Here is a 17692-nt window from a genome sequence, read left to right on the forward strand (position 1 = left end):
CTATTGATACTTAAAAAATATAGTTTTGGTTTTAGACAGATCCCAGGGCCCCCAGACCTACGTCATTTTAGCAAAGCTGTAATTTTGAGGGTTATTCTTATTAGTCTAATATAGTAGCCGTTCAGGTCTGAGGGCATTGGTATCATAGGCTGTTTACCATGTAACAAAGATAGGTCTCCCTCTATAGGACTTTAGTTATTTATATAAAGTTTACGCACATTTTATATTTTTATTTGTATTTCTTTGAAATTGTTAGTAACTTCTTAATTAAAAACTTTTAAGTAATAAAACAGCCGCATATTTAATTTCCTCGAGTTGGTATCACAAGCCCACAAGTCTCACTTGTCCTCATAAAAAATAAAAATATTCATAAAAAATATTTTTATAATACAAAATTTAAAAAAAAAATCTATAATAACGTATTTTAAATCATTTGAAAAATGTGTTATAACGACCTCTACCTACGCGAGTTGGCACAGCCACGCAGTCTTCCTTTTAAATTTTAATTGGAGCAAGTCATGCAATTAATCTGGATACCGTAATACGTGTGCACTGTATAGCGAGTTAGTGCCACTCCAGCGTATCAGGTCACATCCGGGGTAATAGGTCAAGTGAACTCGTTTTTATATTGGATTTTTTTAGATGAAACTTAAAAATAATATGATTTATATTATTTTTAATACTGTAAACGCGACGGTTGTCATCTCCATCTCCACTTTGGGGAAAGATCACTTACTTTTAAATGATTACTATTTCCCGGCTCTGGTAAACAAAGCGCGGCGGCGTTCCCGCGCGGGCGAAAAGTGGGCAACGCAATGTCTTACTATTAGGTTCCCTCTGTCTCCCCTAATATATGGGAAAATACCTGGAGTTCAGTGAAAGATTGTAATGTTTTATAAGTGTACAAGATATATTAAATATTTTTTTTATCTCTATATATCTGCAGACATTTAAAACCAAGACCTTTTACGGAGTCCGTGCTCCGTACAAAACTTTGAAAATTGCGTAAACCCAAAACCATGTAATTGTGTTTATATAAATTAAATAAGCTAAAAACAAAAAGTTAGATTTTTGCAAATATAATATTACAATACTTATTAAGTTATTACCTACGCCAAATTCTAAAAGATAATATATTCAAACTAAATAAAACAATAATAACACCCAGAAGCCTAAAACTTTTCAACTCACCATAAAGGATGTGTACCATTAAAATATCCTCATAATTTGCAACTAAATTCCTCGATCCCCATTCCCAGGTAGCACGCAATCGATCGTTGCGCCTTTACCTTTAATAATGCCTATAACGCGAATGTCGCTTCCGGCAAACTTCTTATAAGTACCTTAAGTCCAAATATTTTCTGTCTAACAAAAAAATATTTAAAAACGAGATTGAATTAACTTTCACACGACTGGCCGTGGTATAGATGCTAGCAAATTTGGTAAAAGAGAAAATGTGAGTTCGATTCTCGACTAAGTATGAAAGATTTGTATGATGAACTATAGAGGGTATTTGTTCTGGATCTGGAAGTTAATTTATCTAATGCAAATTAATAATTCCTTAATCACTATATTATAGGCATTGTTTAATCAAATAACTGTATGTCATATTTTTTTGGTTCACATCGTATTCAGAATTTATAGAGACGCTGTAGGTAGGGTAACCTAGTGTTAAGCATTAACATATCTAGAGATATTTTCTGGAGTGGGCCTGGGCTTTAGCTTAAACGGATATGGACGCGTAAATGTTATTTTTGTTAGTAATATTTCTGGGCTGGACACAAGACTATTCTGGGGTGGGCACGGCCCACCCGTCTCACTCTGCCTATGCCCATGGTGTAAAGACATTCAGTTCCACGCTCTCCGCCGAATTTTCGAGACATTAAGCGTCGAATGGCCAAATTCAACTCGCTGTCTTGTTACCATAGCAAGAAACGAAAATATCATACAAGCATTCTAAGCATTCTAAATATACCTGAATCTAGAACATGACAACAATATCTATAATAATAGATAAAAGAAAACTTTAGGTCAAGCGAGCTGGCCTAGTTCGCCCTAAATAGACTATTCTCAAAAACTAGGTCGGAGATTTCCATCTTGGCTTTATTTGATGATATGAAAGGGCAAACAGAATAGCTTTTGAAAAAGAAACACTCCACCCTAGAGTCGTACAAAAATAATTAAACAAAAACTTTAGAATCTAAGATAAATGTCTATTTTAATAAATCATGGAGTACCCATGCTAGTAGATATGAACGAATATTCTAAAGGAAGTATGTGTATTATCGAAAGTATTTTTTTTGTTTTGCTTAGTCTTTTTAGTTCAGTATTTTTCAAGTGAAACTTCTAGACGGTGATTTAAGACTTTTTCTCTCACGAAAAAGTGTTGCGGTCGGTCCAAGATGAAGTTTCACTTCTACTGTTTCCCAGCATATATTTCGTTGGAATGTCTTAGCTTAGTGTTAAGATACGCCGTTCCCGACTGCCAGTCAAATCTTCCAGACGCTACGCCACGCTTTTGTCTCGGTACCAGAGCGAGGAAGTGAAAATAATTTGTTCTACAGAATGGAAATAGAACCTACAACCGTCGCGTCTACAATCAGATACTTTAATAATTGTAAATATGTGTAATATAATCAAGGCCCCATGCAGTGGGAGTTGGGATTTAATGGGTTGGGTTACACTACCATGTTTGTAGGTTCGAAATAAAAGTAATTTCATTTCTAAAATCGGTTAGAAAAGATGCAATGTGAAAAAGGTATAGAAATAGAGTAATATTATTTATCCTCAATATGTGATAATATATATGTATCCAAATCCACTGAGTGATCAGGTTTGGGGTGACAGAGGATTTTTTGTGTAACATAGATATTACCTTAATTTCAGAAGACCTATGTACAATATATATATAATATTTGAAATTAAACCAAATACTATGGATCATATACAAAAATATTTTGTTTTATTGTTATTTTAATATACCATTACTACAACATTAACAATACAATATTAGCTATTCAGATGTGTCTGACAAAACAAATATGCATACACAAGTCATAATACAGTACAGAAAAAGTGAAAAAAAAAAAATGTAAAAATTTTATCAGTGATGAATAAATGAAGAAGAAATTAAAACTAAAAAACTTTGGATATGTTTGATGTCACTTTTATTATACTGCCTTTTATGATATAAGGAACAATTATTTATAAAAATCGAGTTAAGTACATTAATTGTGATTTTTTTTAAATTCATTTTTATATTATTTTACATTGAAACTTAAATTATTGAATATAATTTTGTTAATTTCTGATTATAATATTATTGGCAAGATTATTATTAAAGTACATTTTATTTTCTTATTTTATATTAGTTTCATATTGTTGTATACTTTTGATTGTTTCTATTCATTGAACATAATTGAGATTCAATATTTAATTATAATAAGAGTGAAAAAATATGACTGAGGTTTTAAATAAATTTGTTATATGTTTAAGATTCACAATACCAAGTTATCATAGTTGATAAATTCATTTTATTTTTAATAATGGAAAAGAAAATATTTATAAGATTGCAGTCAATTTAATGAATTTATCAAGTAAACAAAAATTATTAGCTATAATTATTATGAATGTATATATATATATTTATATAAATTATGATATTGTATTAATACTGATTAAAGTTACATATTAAATGGTAATTGATGGCGATATATTTACATTGTGACATGGAATATAATTTAGTAGAAAACATAATTAAAACCCGCATCTTATATGCATTACAGCTACAAATATACAAATAATATAATAAATTAGTGCTAAATTACCTTAGAAATTAAGTATATGATAAATTAAATTATTATTTATCGTAAACAAATATAAAGTACATATACAACTACAATAAAGTGTTAAGCACCAATGTTGCAATAAGGCACTTAAATAGTTATTTCATAAAATCCACTTAATTTTTTTAAAATTATTATTTGTATAAAAAAGTATACAAAATATATGTTGTTTTTTTATTATCGAAAAATTGCAAATTAAAGATTATTAAAAAAAACATTTAATCTGGGAAGACGTCATTGAGTAAACTAATTACTATATGGACACGAAAATTACAACATTATAATTAATATAAATTATTTTAATATTCAAATCTAATAATTACTTAAATCAAAGCCAATCAACAAATTTTGGAATGTCAATTATGTTGCCAGTCTTAAAGAAATTTTCAAGTGAAAGTTATAACCGTTTTCTTTTAATTACCATCAAAAAATATAATTACAATAATAACAACACAGAAATTATTTATAACATATTTTGATGAAACTTTCATTGTTGAATAATTAATGCATTCTTAATGTAAAGAGCTGTTACATACATTTAATAACATTTTTTATATACAACATTTGAATTTAGAAGAAAAAGTAAACATTTGTACCATTGCTAATTAATATAAGCTCAAAGTTCTATTTCTCAGCTAAACTCATTTCCTTCATATAAACTTTCACAAACCTCCAGCAGTCGTAGAACAGGGCTTATATTATATGGAAATAGAGATTTCGATACAAGCCTACTGATTTGTAAACGGAGCCGAATTAAAACCCTCATTGTATCATCTAACCCTCTCGTACCTCCTGAGTCAGCTTGTTGGCAAGACTCCAAGAACTTAGGCCAATTCCTTCTGACATATTTTAGAAACCTCAACAAATACAATAAAAAACATGTTTCATTGCTTACAAGATAGTCTAATAAAACATCGCTATCATGGGACACTACTTTGAGGAACTCTATAAAAGATATGATAGGATTCAACATGGGTATTAAGTCAGGATACATGGAATTCCTATAGACAATACCTACAGTAATATCTAAAGTGCACACCATGGACTCAATAAGATAATCGTCTTGTTCACTAAAGAGATGGATCAACATCTTCGTGAAAGGTGTTTCTGGATGAAATTCCAATCGATTTCTAATGAACACATCTAACTTTTTCAATACATCTCGAATCGATCTTTCTACGATTTGCATATCCTGAATTGCATTGTAATCTGATGAATCTATCGAACTGTCAGAGGAATCACAACGCATTTCTTTCACAGTGACTGCTACTGACTTTAGAACTAACAAGGACATTCTTTGTAACATGGTTTTGTCTACTTCGCTACGAGATTGCGATGTATCATCATTGTCTTCGTCACCGTAACTTTGGTCTACTAATTGGATAGATGAGGACAAAGGCGCTACCTCAGCTCCTAGGGAATAATCACGGATGACAGTACAGTCGTGACCCAAGAAACCAAACCCATTTCTACTGCTTTGAACGCTAACTTCACTTAGTAATCGAAAGTCTTTAACATATCTTACAATAGAATGCGCAAGACAACATATCTCTTCGGGTAAAATATCTTGAAGAGCCAGTGTTGAGCCATAGCAAAGAACTTCATTAAACAAACTGAGTATTTGTGTGTATATTAAGCTTGGCAGCATTGTGTTACGTAGAAGATCAACAAATCCTTGTAAGTCTGCATAAAATGGTTTCGTATCTATTACTGAGAGATTCGCCTTTACACTAATAATGTTCTCCCATAGGGAAAAGAATGTTAATATACAATTTTCAGCATTAGATAAATTCAGGTACCTTAGAAGAAGCAGTTTCATATTTTTAACCAATATTGGCCAGTGTTGCTCTAACGTTTTTATCGTTAAACATTTAATATGGGATGTATCGAACGATTCAGAGTCGGTCAGTATAACTGTAACACAACCATGCTCATTCACTCTCTCTATCCTCCTCTGGGGGGGTTCTGGAGACTCAGAATGGTCCATACTAGTATTTGATGTGTCAAGGGGAAACTTTAACACTGGCTCGCTAAGTTGAAACTGTACAGATTTACTATCAACGTTGTCGCCTGAAGATGTTGACGGTGAACTACTATGTGTTTGTAAATTAGAGAAAGCACTGTGTAAATTATCACTACGGGAACTAGAGGGGATTTGTGCACTGTTACTACTGCTACCACAACTTGGACCACTTCTGAAGGGATTATCCTCTGCCACTTGGACACTACCAGATGTATTTACAAGGCTACTCTCTTCTAATGGATGCTGCACAACATCTTTCCATTCAACTATCCTCTTAATGATGTCCAAGCTAAAGTTTATTTTTTGTACTGTGATCCTATTTATCCTATCAAACAAGTATATATTTTCTGTTATTTGTTGTAACCAATTTTCATCAACAGTATCCTTGGAAACAATTAGAAAGCTAGCTAATACTCTACATGCTACAAATGTTATAAACTTACTTTTGTGTTCCGATAGTTCCACAACCTCACTGATCCAATCATGTCTGTTCCTCACAAACAAGTCACATGCATACATCAACCTTGAACATATAGTGCCTGTGTTATTTTGCTTCAGATATATATCAAACATAAGTTGCATGGTTGACAGGTAAGTGAGGGAACATGTTATTGGCCACGATGCTATATGTAATCTCCTGTCAAACAATTGACAGAGAGAATTTTCATCAAAACCACACAAACATTGTTCAACTAAAGCATTTTGTATAATTCTGAGTTCAGCCAGCAGTGTGTCATCAGCCGCAGTCCAGTGAGGTATATCATTGGAGCATGAAGGTAAGATGTCAACATTTGTATCACTAGGGAGCCTTAAAATAGAAGAACAGTCAACTGCATCCTCGCTCACAGTCCCGCTATCTGGAGATTCACCATTCCTCGATGTATAATCTCCAGAATTATCGGCAGGTGGTGTTTCTGAATCGTAAATATCAGTGAGTATGTCCTCAGCAGATTTGTCACTCCCATCGTCAATGTCAGGACCATCAATTCTTTGCTTTTTCTTCACAGGTTGGTCAGAAGCCATCCCTTCATCTGACGTTGGATAACAAACTTGCCCTCGTAAAACCATTAACCCGCGTGTTTCGGCAACCAAAATAAATATTTACGTTATGTTAGCGTATATTTAACAATCCCATATTGGCACTTGCATTACAATCATTCTGAAAATAAAAAGACAAATGAATGCATGACCTTTCGTGCAGCTACCCAGTTACGCGAATGACAAAGCTTAAGAATACTTGCTTGTTCTTAAAGATTTTACAAAATATTAATACGAGAACTTTGTTATTAATGGTCTTAAGTTGATTTATACAATAGGTACTTTTTAAATCTCACGTTGTAAATAGAATTATAGTAAACTTTCCAAAATATTTTGATGGCACACATACCATTGAGGCAAAAATGAGGTTGTATATACACGTTTTTTCAGCCTTGGTATCCATAAATCACTTCTACGTGTAAGCTTCACTCCAACAATAAACAATTATACACAATTTTATGTGATATTTGTATAAAAATCCTTAATAACTTCAATCACAACTTAGTCGAATAAAAGATCGACTCCATTACGTACAATGACGCTCTGTCAGTTGAGACGCTCTTTAAAATGGAATTTATTATAAAAATTCTAAAATATAACTTGTAAAAAAAATTTTTCAAAGTAAATTAATTATTTTTAATAAAATATTATGTTGTGCAAAGAATGCTAAATATTACTTATTTTTCTAATTAAATTACTAAAAAAGAACGTTAGGTTTAGGTATTTCCGGTGTTGTATCAAGCAAGGACGTTGCCAGTTTGACGACTTCTGAATTTAGCAATTCCAATACAAAGTTAAGTTATAAAAAGGTACGACAGCGAAAAAGTTAGAAGTTGTAAAGAGAAAAATCTAAGTAAATTGATTAATGTTTATTAATAATAAGGTTGTAAATACATGATTTTGTATTTATATGTCTTAATTTCCTAAAATAAGCTTTTGTTTTATGCAATAAATTGGAAAGTCCATACAAACACTTATTGTTTTGTTCAATAGATGTTATTTTCAATAAATGTATCTATAAGTACAATAATTGTAAAACTATGTGGATATAAGTAATTTAAAAATATATAGATACTCCTGATAATATGGATTAAATCGACATTTACTTACAAATATTTTTTTATTACAGTACCTTACAATTTTTGTTTTACAAGTTATACTAGTTTTAAATACTATAAAAATTTATATGATAAATAGTTCTATAAATATATTTTATTTTCTGTATATTATAGAATATTATATTTTTTTATTAATGTAACAAAATATTCTTGTTATAAATAACAATTATAATTATGATTCTGGTAACATTTTTAGTATCTTCGACTCCCCGAGGAAAATGTCTGCTTTCGAAAGACTCGAAAATTATTTTCATGCTATAAAATAATAGTTTTATCTAAAATTACCTAAAGTTTAAAATTTAGTCAGGTGAATATTTCAGATATAAAATGTAACTGTGCTATAATAGTGACATTGATGACTCATCGTAGTGTTTTTGCATAACAATCGATAGAATAAATTTAGGTTAAGATATTTGTGCTACCTTATTTGAACCCTTACAACAAATTTTTAGAGCGTAAAAAATCGTATTAATTAGCAAATGAGTTACATTATTAATTAGTAAATGTATATTATGTTTTATTTATAGTCATAATGCGGAAACGTATCGATATGTCATCGGCTTTCAGCTTTAGTTTTTTTTTGTGTATATAATGCTATGCTGTCTAAATAAAGTTCAAATCTAAGGTTGCGAAAGCGTACTAATATCAACTGACATTCGCAACCTTGTAATATACGAATAGAAAGCATTAGTTGCCTTTGAATAAGTAGACAATGGTGAAAACCTTTGATTTCCTGTTAGCCTGTTCACTGGACCTTCAGTGCAGTATTTATTTACAAGTCTTATTATACTTTTGGTAAAATAATAGACCAAATATTACATTTGTTTTGAAGTTCAATATTCAGAGGGATATGATACTTACCTAATTTAGAACTCTATAGTTTGGACAACACCCACTCAATTGGGTGACAGTCTCTATAAATAAAATATTATTTTCAAAGCTAATTCTGTATATTTCGATGAATATTTATTATATATTGTCTTATAAAAAACACTATTTTTATTTAGTAAAGATAAGAATTTAATTAGGTACTTAGCATTTATTAACAATTACAGGAACTTAATTGAAAAATGGAGCAAAATATTCGGACCAATACAATAAACATTAGGTGTTATTAATTTTACGTGTGAATCTCATTAAGTGTAAGTGTTTGAGGACATGCCATACAGTGTTTTGGTGATTTGATTGTGAGATAAGTGTACCACCATGTCTGATGAAGAGGATTCCTCCCCTGATTGGGCGTTGGCCCCAACAAATAATGTACCAGGTGAGAATACACTATTAATTTCATAGTTTCAACTGCTTTAATTAAATCATGATTAAAACTTGGATAATTATTGGTCAAGGCTATTATTAAAAGAAAATATTTATTAATTCGTTAGTATTATAGTTTCTAAACAGTTAATTTCTTTATCTAATAGTAAAAGTTGTTTATATGTTTTAAATTATACAATAAAGTATATTTTATTCTGTTCTATTCTATAATATGCAGCTGTTTATGTTTCATGGATTACAATAGTTAAAAAGTAATTTAAGAAAAAACTCCAATATTTTTTTTATAGCTATTTTAATTGAAATATTTTAATAATTTAAAGAAAATATTTTTTTAAGTGTTGAAGTAATAACTATTTTAAGTTTGCTTAAAGCTAAAAATATAAAAAAAGACAGTTATACAAAGATACTTAATAATATTATGAAAAACAATTATCAGTTGTAACATGTTTTTGTTTTAGTAATGTTTTGGTCATTATCATTATCAACATGTAACAGATTAAAGTAAATGTGTCTAGCGGAAGTGTTGAATTCTCTTTAGGCTATTGAAAATTTAAATTTTAAACTAAATTATAATGATTATTTATTCCAATTACTATATGATTTTAAGTTTGTTAACAATTTTAATAATTCTGTGTTTTAATTTAATCTAGTTTTCAATTATTTCTATTCATGTTATGTATTTTTTTCATTACAAGAAATATAATTTTAGTAGATTGATTATTCATAATATTATTAGATATTGTGGTTCAGTATCAGCATCAGACTGTTAGCATAATGCTGGATCTGTTACCATCATGGAAAAAAAAAAATCTTTGCTCTGGCTACAAAATGCTAATCAACATTTAATGTCTTGAATTAAGGCAGAAAGTGGAGAACTGTCTGACACTAGGTCCTCCTTGCCTGCTTAGACATTTTTTTAAATATTATATAATACCACATTACTATTATTTATTTTAAACAAAACTTTCAATCAAAATGTATATCATATAGATCACAAGCACTTATCTTTAGTACTTGATGTATATCTGCAATTGATATTATCATTATCTGTATGTACATAATATGAAACATTTCTTTTCTATAGTCTAAGTAATATTTTTATTCTTTATTTTGCTTTAGGCTGCATAATAGTAATTAATAAATAATTGTTACCATATTGTACATATATTAATAAAATAATTCCACTATGTTACATGCATAACTTGTAAATATTAGAACTTCCTATTATTATTTTCCTCATTTTAAGAATGATTACATAATAATTAAAAGCATTATTATTATCACATGTTTTTCATATAACAATACATATTAAAATATTTTATATCATTAACAAAAAGATATTAAAAAAGTTACATACTGCAAGCAATAAATAAAAAATTAGCACATCCGCACACATTTGTTTTCAAGGCAGGGTAAAAACAATGTGCCAGATGTTGTACTTGCATTACAAATGGAGGGAAACAAAGACTTTATAAATAGTCCAGGGATTTCGAACCTTTCAACGTAACACTTAGCAGGCTTTTATTTGTAATGTTTCGATTGCCATTTTGTTTACTTTGGTGAGATATGGTTGTTTTTGGTATATGTATCTGGTTTAATTGAGAAAACAATAAAGAGGCCAGTCGGGGCACAGAGGCATAGTATGTGACTGTAAACGTCAGAGGCTGTGGGCTTGATCTCCACTTGAGGAAATGAAATATTTATTTCAATTGATATATTCATTTCTTCGCTCTCGTGTCGAGGCGATAAGTGCGGCGTTGGATTCCGCCACTCAACACGCAATGCCTCCAGAATGTAGTGGAAAATAGGGAATGCCTTCTATTAACACTAGGTTCCCTCTGCCTCCCGTGCTGTGTGCGGGATACAGCGTGAAGCTGAATTATTAATAATTACTACGTCCAGAATTCTCTTTCGGCATAAAGCACGGCCATTGAACGGTGGAGTGCAATATAAAGTGCGCTTTATACATCGTTTATAGTAGTATACGCAGTTTATTGTTTCGCTTACCATCGATCACTAGATGCTTTTAAGCCATTTTTTTTTCTAAAAGTCAAGCAAATTTAATAGTTCTTGAAATTGCGGGTTTTTAATTACTAGACTGTTGAGAGTTCAATCAAAAAATATTAAATATATTTAACCATTATCAAATAAGACTAATATGAAATATTATTATTGAATCAAATAATGGCAATCCTACGAAAATGATTATTAAAATGAACCTGTAGCCCCATCATAGTATTATTCAATCAGGCGTATAGGTGATAAATGAACAAGCTGAACTTACCATTGATTAAAATCGTATATTCATCATCATTGACAGCCATCGATTGTCCAAATCGTATATTATTACCAAGTAAATAATAAATATTAGTAATTATTCATAGACTGAAACTTCGGCCTGATAACAAGTAACCAAAAATACCCTATACATCTATTATCAAGCTGAAGAGTTTGTTTGTTTAAACACACTACTCTCAAAAACTACTACATGTCCATACATTGAGGCCATTTGACGTTGGGAGCGAAGCCGCAGACAAAAACTAGTAGTGAATATAAGTACTAATTCATAGAACGCAACTTATGTGAGATAACAATACAAACAGTTAAAACAATCAAGGTTCTATCGTTTAGCTTTAACTAATTATTGTGTATACTAATTAATTGTGCACATCCTGGCATAGTAAAAGAATGTCTGACTGCACAGCGATGGTTGTGAGTTCGATGTCTTCTTTAAATAATGTTTATATTTCAATGATATTCTTATTACTCCATCATTAAATTCCGCTATTCGAGTCTAGAAAAGGGTGGAAAAAGTAAAGAGAGTGTCTTGACTCTATGTTTTTGCTGTTATAAAAGATACAACAACAACACAGCTTCACGCTTTATCCCTAGCGGAGTAGTCAGAGAGAACGGAGCGCCAAACACTACGGGCTCTACATACCTCTTTCGCCTCGACCACGGTCATCAACCTCTTCATACATGCTCTCCGGGGGGTCCTCATGCTTTTTACGTGACCATTCTCCAGTATCTTTGACACTGTGTTTTCGAAGGCCAGCCGAGGTCTCCTCCTATATCTCTTACCGCTAACTTTTCCATCATAGATTTTTTTTGCCATTCCTTCGTCACTACTTCGTTAGACGTGCCCAAACCAGCTGAGGACGTTCTTCTTCATTCTCACCGTGACATCCTCGCTAGTACCTGCCATTCTGCGTATCTCTTCATTGCGGATTCGATCAGCTAAGCTATTATAAGAGATGCGTGAAGATAACGTTATTAATTAACATTTTATAAGCTGATTCACCGTCGGCTATGGGTATGGGTGCACAGTGTGCCGTATTATTGTTCGTTAAAGGCTATGGGATATCCTCTTTGTGCGGCATTGTTTTGGCACAGTTTCCTGTAGGTGGATTGTATCTATGTTGAAATTGATGTTCTGTGAAGTAATGTTTAATTATGTTGATGAATTTTAGTCAATTTAATTTACTCTTTTTTTTTCTGTGGGTTAGGGTTGTCGAAATAATTTTATTGAAAATGAAAATTTATTATATGTAAAAGTTTTTGAACGTCAGATATTTTATCACCTCCAGAAATCGGCAGAAAGTGTGGAACGGAGTGTCTTAACATTAGGTTCCCTCTCCCTACCATGCTGTGTGCGGGATACAGTGTGAAGCTGTTTTTTTTTTTATATTTAATCACCGGTTAATGTCTCAGATCTGGGAAGAACCGGTAAATTTTAATTTTAATCATATAACTAGGTATAAAAGGGAGGCCTAATTAATTGAAACACATATTTTTAATTTTATTCGTCAGAATATGTTGTCACGTAATTGATAATATTTATTTACAAATAATATGATAATTGAAACTTGTTGATTGCACAAATTAATTTTGTGTCGTTTTTATAAGTATAAATTATATACTTATTTAATATACTTTAGTAACTGTGGTAATTTAATAATTTTAATTTGATGAATTCGATAATTGAACTTCTCATTAAAAAACTAAGTGTTTCAATTTATGTTACTAGAACGAGATACTTTCATGCATCTTATTAAGTATATTTTTACGAGTGATATTTGAATTACAAAAAAAGCTTTCTTCTTTTTCTCTTAAAACAAGGTAGGCAGAGGGAACATAGTGTAAAAACACTCCATTCCAAATTTTCCGGTCATTTTTCGAGACATTACGTGGACTGATCACTGAATCCTGCTGTTTGTCGATCAGAGTAGGAAAATAAAATGCTTTAAATATATTCAATTACCCGAATGGGGATCGAACCCCCAGGCACTGCGTTTGGAGTTATACGAATGTTTTTACGTAAATTTATAGAAATTATACTAAAAGGATTGAAATAACATAAAATTGTTGTTTTCCATTATTTTTATAATCCTTACGACCGTCGACAACCCTTATGTTTCTGGCGTGAAACGTTCACAATTCCACATCATATTACAACGTAATGTTTTTTATAATTTTTACTGTTAAACGCGTAAAGCCACAGAAGTAATTACTGCTGCTCGCTGCTGAACTCAGACATTCGTACTTTGAAGAGTTTATTTGTGGAATGCATAACTTTAATTGGGAGTCTTAATTATAATATTAATTAATTTATTTAGGTATTTGTATAATTATGAGGAGCCTATGTAATTATATATGTACATTTATTTGGGTATATTTATATATATATTTTTATAACAATGTAAAAAAGTAGGTGAAGTAGTATAAATGAAACTTAGTAATAAATGTGAATTTCTTTATAGTTTGCATATAAAACTATCTTTAATCTTTCAAACTACGCAACGAAATTTGATGCGGTTTTCGCTAATACATAGAGTAAAAGTAAAGTAAATTGTAAGTAAACAAGGGGGAGCTTATTATATATTCACATTGTATTATAGTAAAACCGAGGATATCTAAGATTTGTATGTAACATTAAAATAGATTTTTAGGGCTAAATAATGATTAAGCCATTTTGGTATAGTCCACGCGAGCGAGACCGCCAGAAGAACGCTAGTCTAAATTAAAATAATAACTGTCCCTTGTACATTTTTGAACCCGAACATCGTGTTCAGCCATACATGACTCGACTGCGCCCCGATGGTGTCATATTATTAACATATGGAATATTATTATTATTAATTTAGATACAGGATATGTGTATTGTATTTTGTATTTCAAAATCCAAAAATAAGTTAATGGATTATGCCCAAATCATTATAAAAGTTGAGAATAGTAAAACGATATTTATTATTATTTTCGATATTTCACTAAGTATACTATTGCACTAAGTTTTATAAAGTTTATGTTCTAGACAAGGGTGAAATTTTTACGAACGTGTAACGAAATGTTTAAAAAGCTAAGATTGAATAAACGAAACTCTTTTTCTTTTTTAAAATTGGCCTATTGGTGCAGATACGTAAAATTAGCTATGATATGGCCAAACATGATTAAATACAGATTTATAATTTATGATATTTAATATTAATGGTATTAAATATTGTAAAATGAGAAATCAATTATTTTACTTACTTTTTATCTTCTATGCATTTTTCACATTTTTTTTATGATAATATCCAATGATAAACGGATCTGTCCATTAGGTTAGTTCCATTTCCACTCGGGAGAACGATTTATTTTCGTTTCTTTGCTTTCGGTAACAAGACAACGCGCGGTGTTCGGTTCCGCTTCTCAACAGGCAATGTCTCGAAAGTTGGGCGGTACGGTAGCGTGAAGCTCAAAACCAATCTGTCCATTTTTTTAAAACTTTTTCCTATATAAGTACTTACGACCATTGTAAAAGATATTTTTTGTTTTCAGTTTTAGGCATAAAACGACTAAAGCAGATCGAAACGATGTTCGTCTCACGAAGGCTCCAAGGTCCAAGGACCCAGGGGCTGAGCGTGGAGACGCTCATAGATATGCTGCTGGTTTTATATGACGAGTGTTGCAATAGCAGCCTTCGAAGGGAAAAAGCCATTGCCGATTTTATACAGTATGGTGAGTGCGAATTAGATTTTTGTAGTATCTCGTCTATCAAAATGATTTTCCAATATATATTTATTTATGTATAGTGATACCTAATACTATTATAAATATCAGTAGCAAAAGAAACTTTGAACTCCTTCTCATACTTGTTTAAAAATACTTTCTTTTTAGCTATTTAATAAAATGTAATATTTCTACATGAAGTATGTTAATTAGACATATTACAAAAAAATATATAATCTTAATCTCTCATTGCAAATAAATAGACTGTAAACGAAAGTGTAACGCGAACTTGAGATAGATGCGAGATATTTCATACTTATAACGCTCTTTTATATATTTTCTATAATGAAGCTTGTAAGTGAGGCCGCCGTGTCGCAGTGGCTCAGTGTGCGAATGAAAACCCGACGGGTTTGGGTTCGATTCCCTCGACTTGGGAGAGTGAATTATTTAATATTTTCATCACTGACTTTGGGAACAAGGCAAAGTGCTGTGTTGAGTTCCGCCACTGAACGCGCCAGGTCTTGGAAATTCCGCGAAAAATCTAAAACGGGATGTCTTAATAATAGGTTTCCCCTACCCACACCGATTTATGTGGGAAATAAAGCTAGTAAGTTAAACGTGTACACAATAGACCGATGATACTATATTAGTTTCGATAAAGGGGATACAATACGCTAAGCTATCCTAATACCGTCGACCTTTTACCGATGACCCCCCCCCATCTCTCTTGGAGTTGTCCGACATGGATTAATGCTTGAGGATAAGGATATGATATCTTTCAAGTATTTTGTTATTATTTTAAAGTATATTGTTACCGCTTTTTTGTCATTGCGGTATTAGAAGTTGTTTTTAAAAGGCAATGGAAATTATGATTTAGTCAATTTTCTATTTTTAAGTAATTATGGAGTCGTTCTATTATGCAGAGAATTGTGGTTCATTAATATAATTCTTCGTTCAAATTTGTTCATATAAAAAATGTTTAAAGTTATTTAAGAAATGTAGAAAAATCCTCGGAATCAAAAAAATATCAACGGTATAATAAAAGTAGTTTTATGTGACCCGCATACAAAGTTACGCCAGCTGTGTGTCGATTTGCTCAGGCCTCGGGCTAAGCTGGTTCACAAACATTGCCCCAATAGATGAATTCATAGTTTTTGGGGATCGATTCCCAATATGAATTTAAATTTATTATAGTATAGAAGATAGATAGAAATATATATATTTAAATTTATATATACACGCTCTATCCTGTTATATAGCGGGGTAGGCAGAGGAAACCTAGTTTTAAGACACCAACATTATTTGACGAATTTTCGAGATTGTGTGTTGAGTGGCGGACCTCAACGCCGCAGTTTGTCTTGTTAACGGAGCGAGGAAATGAAAATATTAAATTAAATAAGTTATTTCCCCGAGCGGGAATCGAACCTACAACCGTCGTGTTTACTGCACATGCTGTGCCACTGCACCACGACGGTATCTTTTATTATATTTACGCATTTACTTTAATTAAACAAATAGAAACTAGTGTTAAGACACTCCGTTCTCCGCTTTTATGAATGTTATGATTTTATGTGTTATAAGGCCTGACGTCTTAAATATTTTTTTACGACATGGTGTTCTTGCCAAATGCATATTCAAGTGTTTGGAATTTTGCATGTGTAGACGTGTATGTAGTATATTGGCATATAAAGCTATTATGACGTATTCAGATTCGAAGTATGAGATACACTCTTCTAATTGGTCTGTTGATTGTTATAGGTGTGAATTTATTTTGTTTTTTATCAAGGGTTGTGGCCCGTTGTGGCGCAGGAGCACAAAGTGTGACTCTAAGCGTGGCAGGTTGTGGGTTCCATTTCCACCCGAGGAAATGAAATATTAAATATTTTCATATTTTCGCTTTGATGTAGTCAAAGCTCGGCGTTGAGTTCTGTCACTGAACAAGCAATACTTCTAGAACTCGGTGGAAATTTAGGGGCAGAGTGTCTTAACACTAGGCTCCTGCTGCCCATCCTGCTACATGAGGGATACAGCGTGAAGCTGAGAAATGTTTGTATAATATTACAGAAAATAAAGTATTGATAAATTATTAATAATATAAATATTACCTGAAAACTTTCAGTGAAACCAGTTGCGACAGCGCTAAAACGTCTCAGGTTATCGCGGGACGATTTCGAGCTCGTCAAAGTGATCGGACGGGGCGCCTTCGGGGAGGTTTGCGTTGTTCGAGCGTCGTTTATGCAGGTAACTATGTAATTTATATGTATGTATGTTTTATTAATTAATTGAACTAATATTGACTAAAATATAATTAAATTTGGGTTTTCTTAAATAATGTCGACATCTCTAGTGTAGTAATTTCTTATTACATTAAGCCTTATTTTAATTTTAATATTAATAAATGTATT

At 31.5% G+C, this 17692-nt stretch overlaps 2 protein-coding genes across 8 annotated transcripts in view; one reads left to right on the top strand and one right to left on the bottom strand.

Annotated features, from left to right (window-relative positions):
• Positions 1–3152: 3152 nt before the first annotated feature.
• Positions 3153–7451, bottom strand: lin (protein lines homolog). The gene is made up of 2 exons (XM_085187089.1): positions 7256–7451; positions 3153–7027 (listed from the first exon to the last, which is right to left on the bottom strand). The coding sequence occupies exon 2, from the start codon at positions 6934–6936 to the stop codon at positions 4477–4479; it is 2460 nt and encodes an 819-aa protein (XP_085043215.1). The 5' UTR covers positions 6937–7027; positions 7256–7451; the 3' UTR covers positions 3153–4476.
• Positions 7452–8212: 761 nt separating this feature from the next.
• gek (serine/threonine-protein kinase gek) overlaps positions 8213–17692 on the top strand; it is a 39246-nt gene continuing 29766 nt past the window's right edge. For 6 of the 7 annotated variants that reach the window (XM_085192184.1, XM_085192193.1, XM_085192222.1 and 3 more), the window contains exons 1-4: positions 8213–8331; positions 9080–9291; positions 15117–15296; positions 17407–17528. In XM_085192184.1, the coding sequence (XP_085048310.1) occupies positions 9231–9291; positions 15117–15296; positions 17407–17528 (363 nt within the window). In that variant the 5' untranslated portion in view covers positions 8213–8331; positions 9080–9230. Of the gene's footprint in view, positions 8428–9079; positions 9292–15116; positions 15297–17406; positions 17529–17692 lie in introns of all 7 variants that reach the window. The other variant, XM_085192203.1, reaches the window with a different exon arrangement.

This window comes from Heliconius melpomene, chromosome 1 (assembly GCF_056956725.1).
Source record: "Heliconius melpomene rosina isolate 202511_hmr_F chromosome 1, ASM5695672v1, whole genome shotgun sequence".
NCBI classification, from domain to species: Eukaryota; Metazoa; Arthropoda; class Insecta; order Lepidoptera; family Nymphalidae; genus Heliconius; species Heliconius melpomene.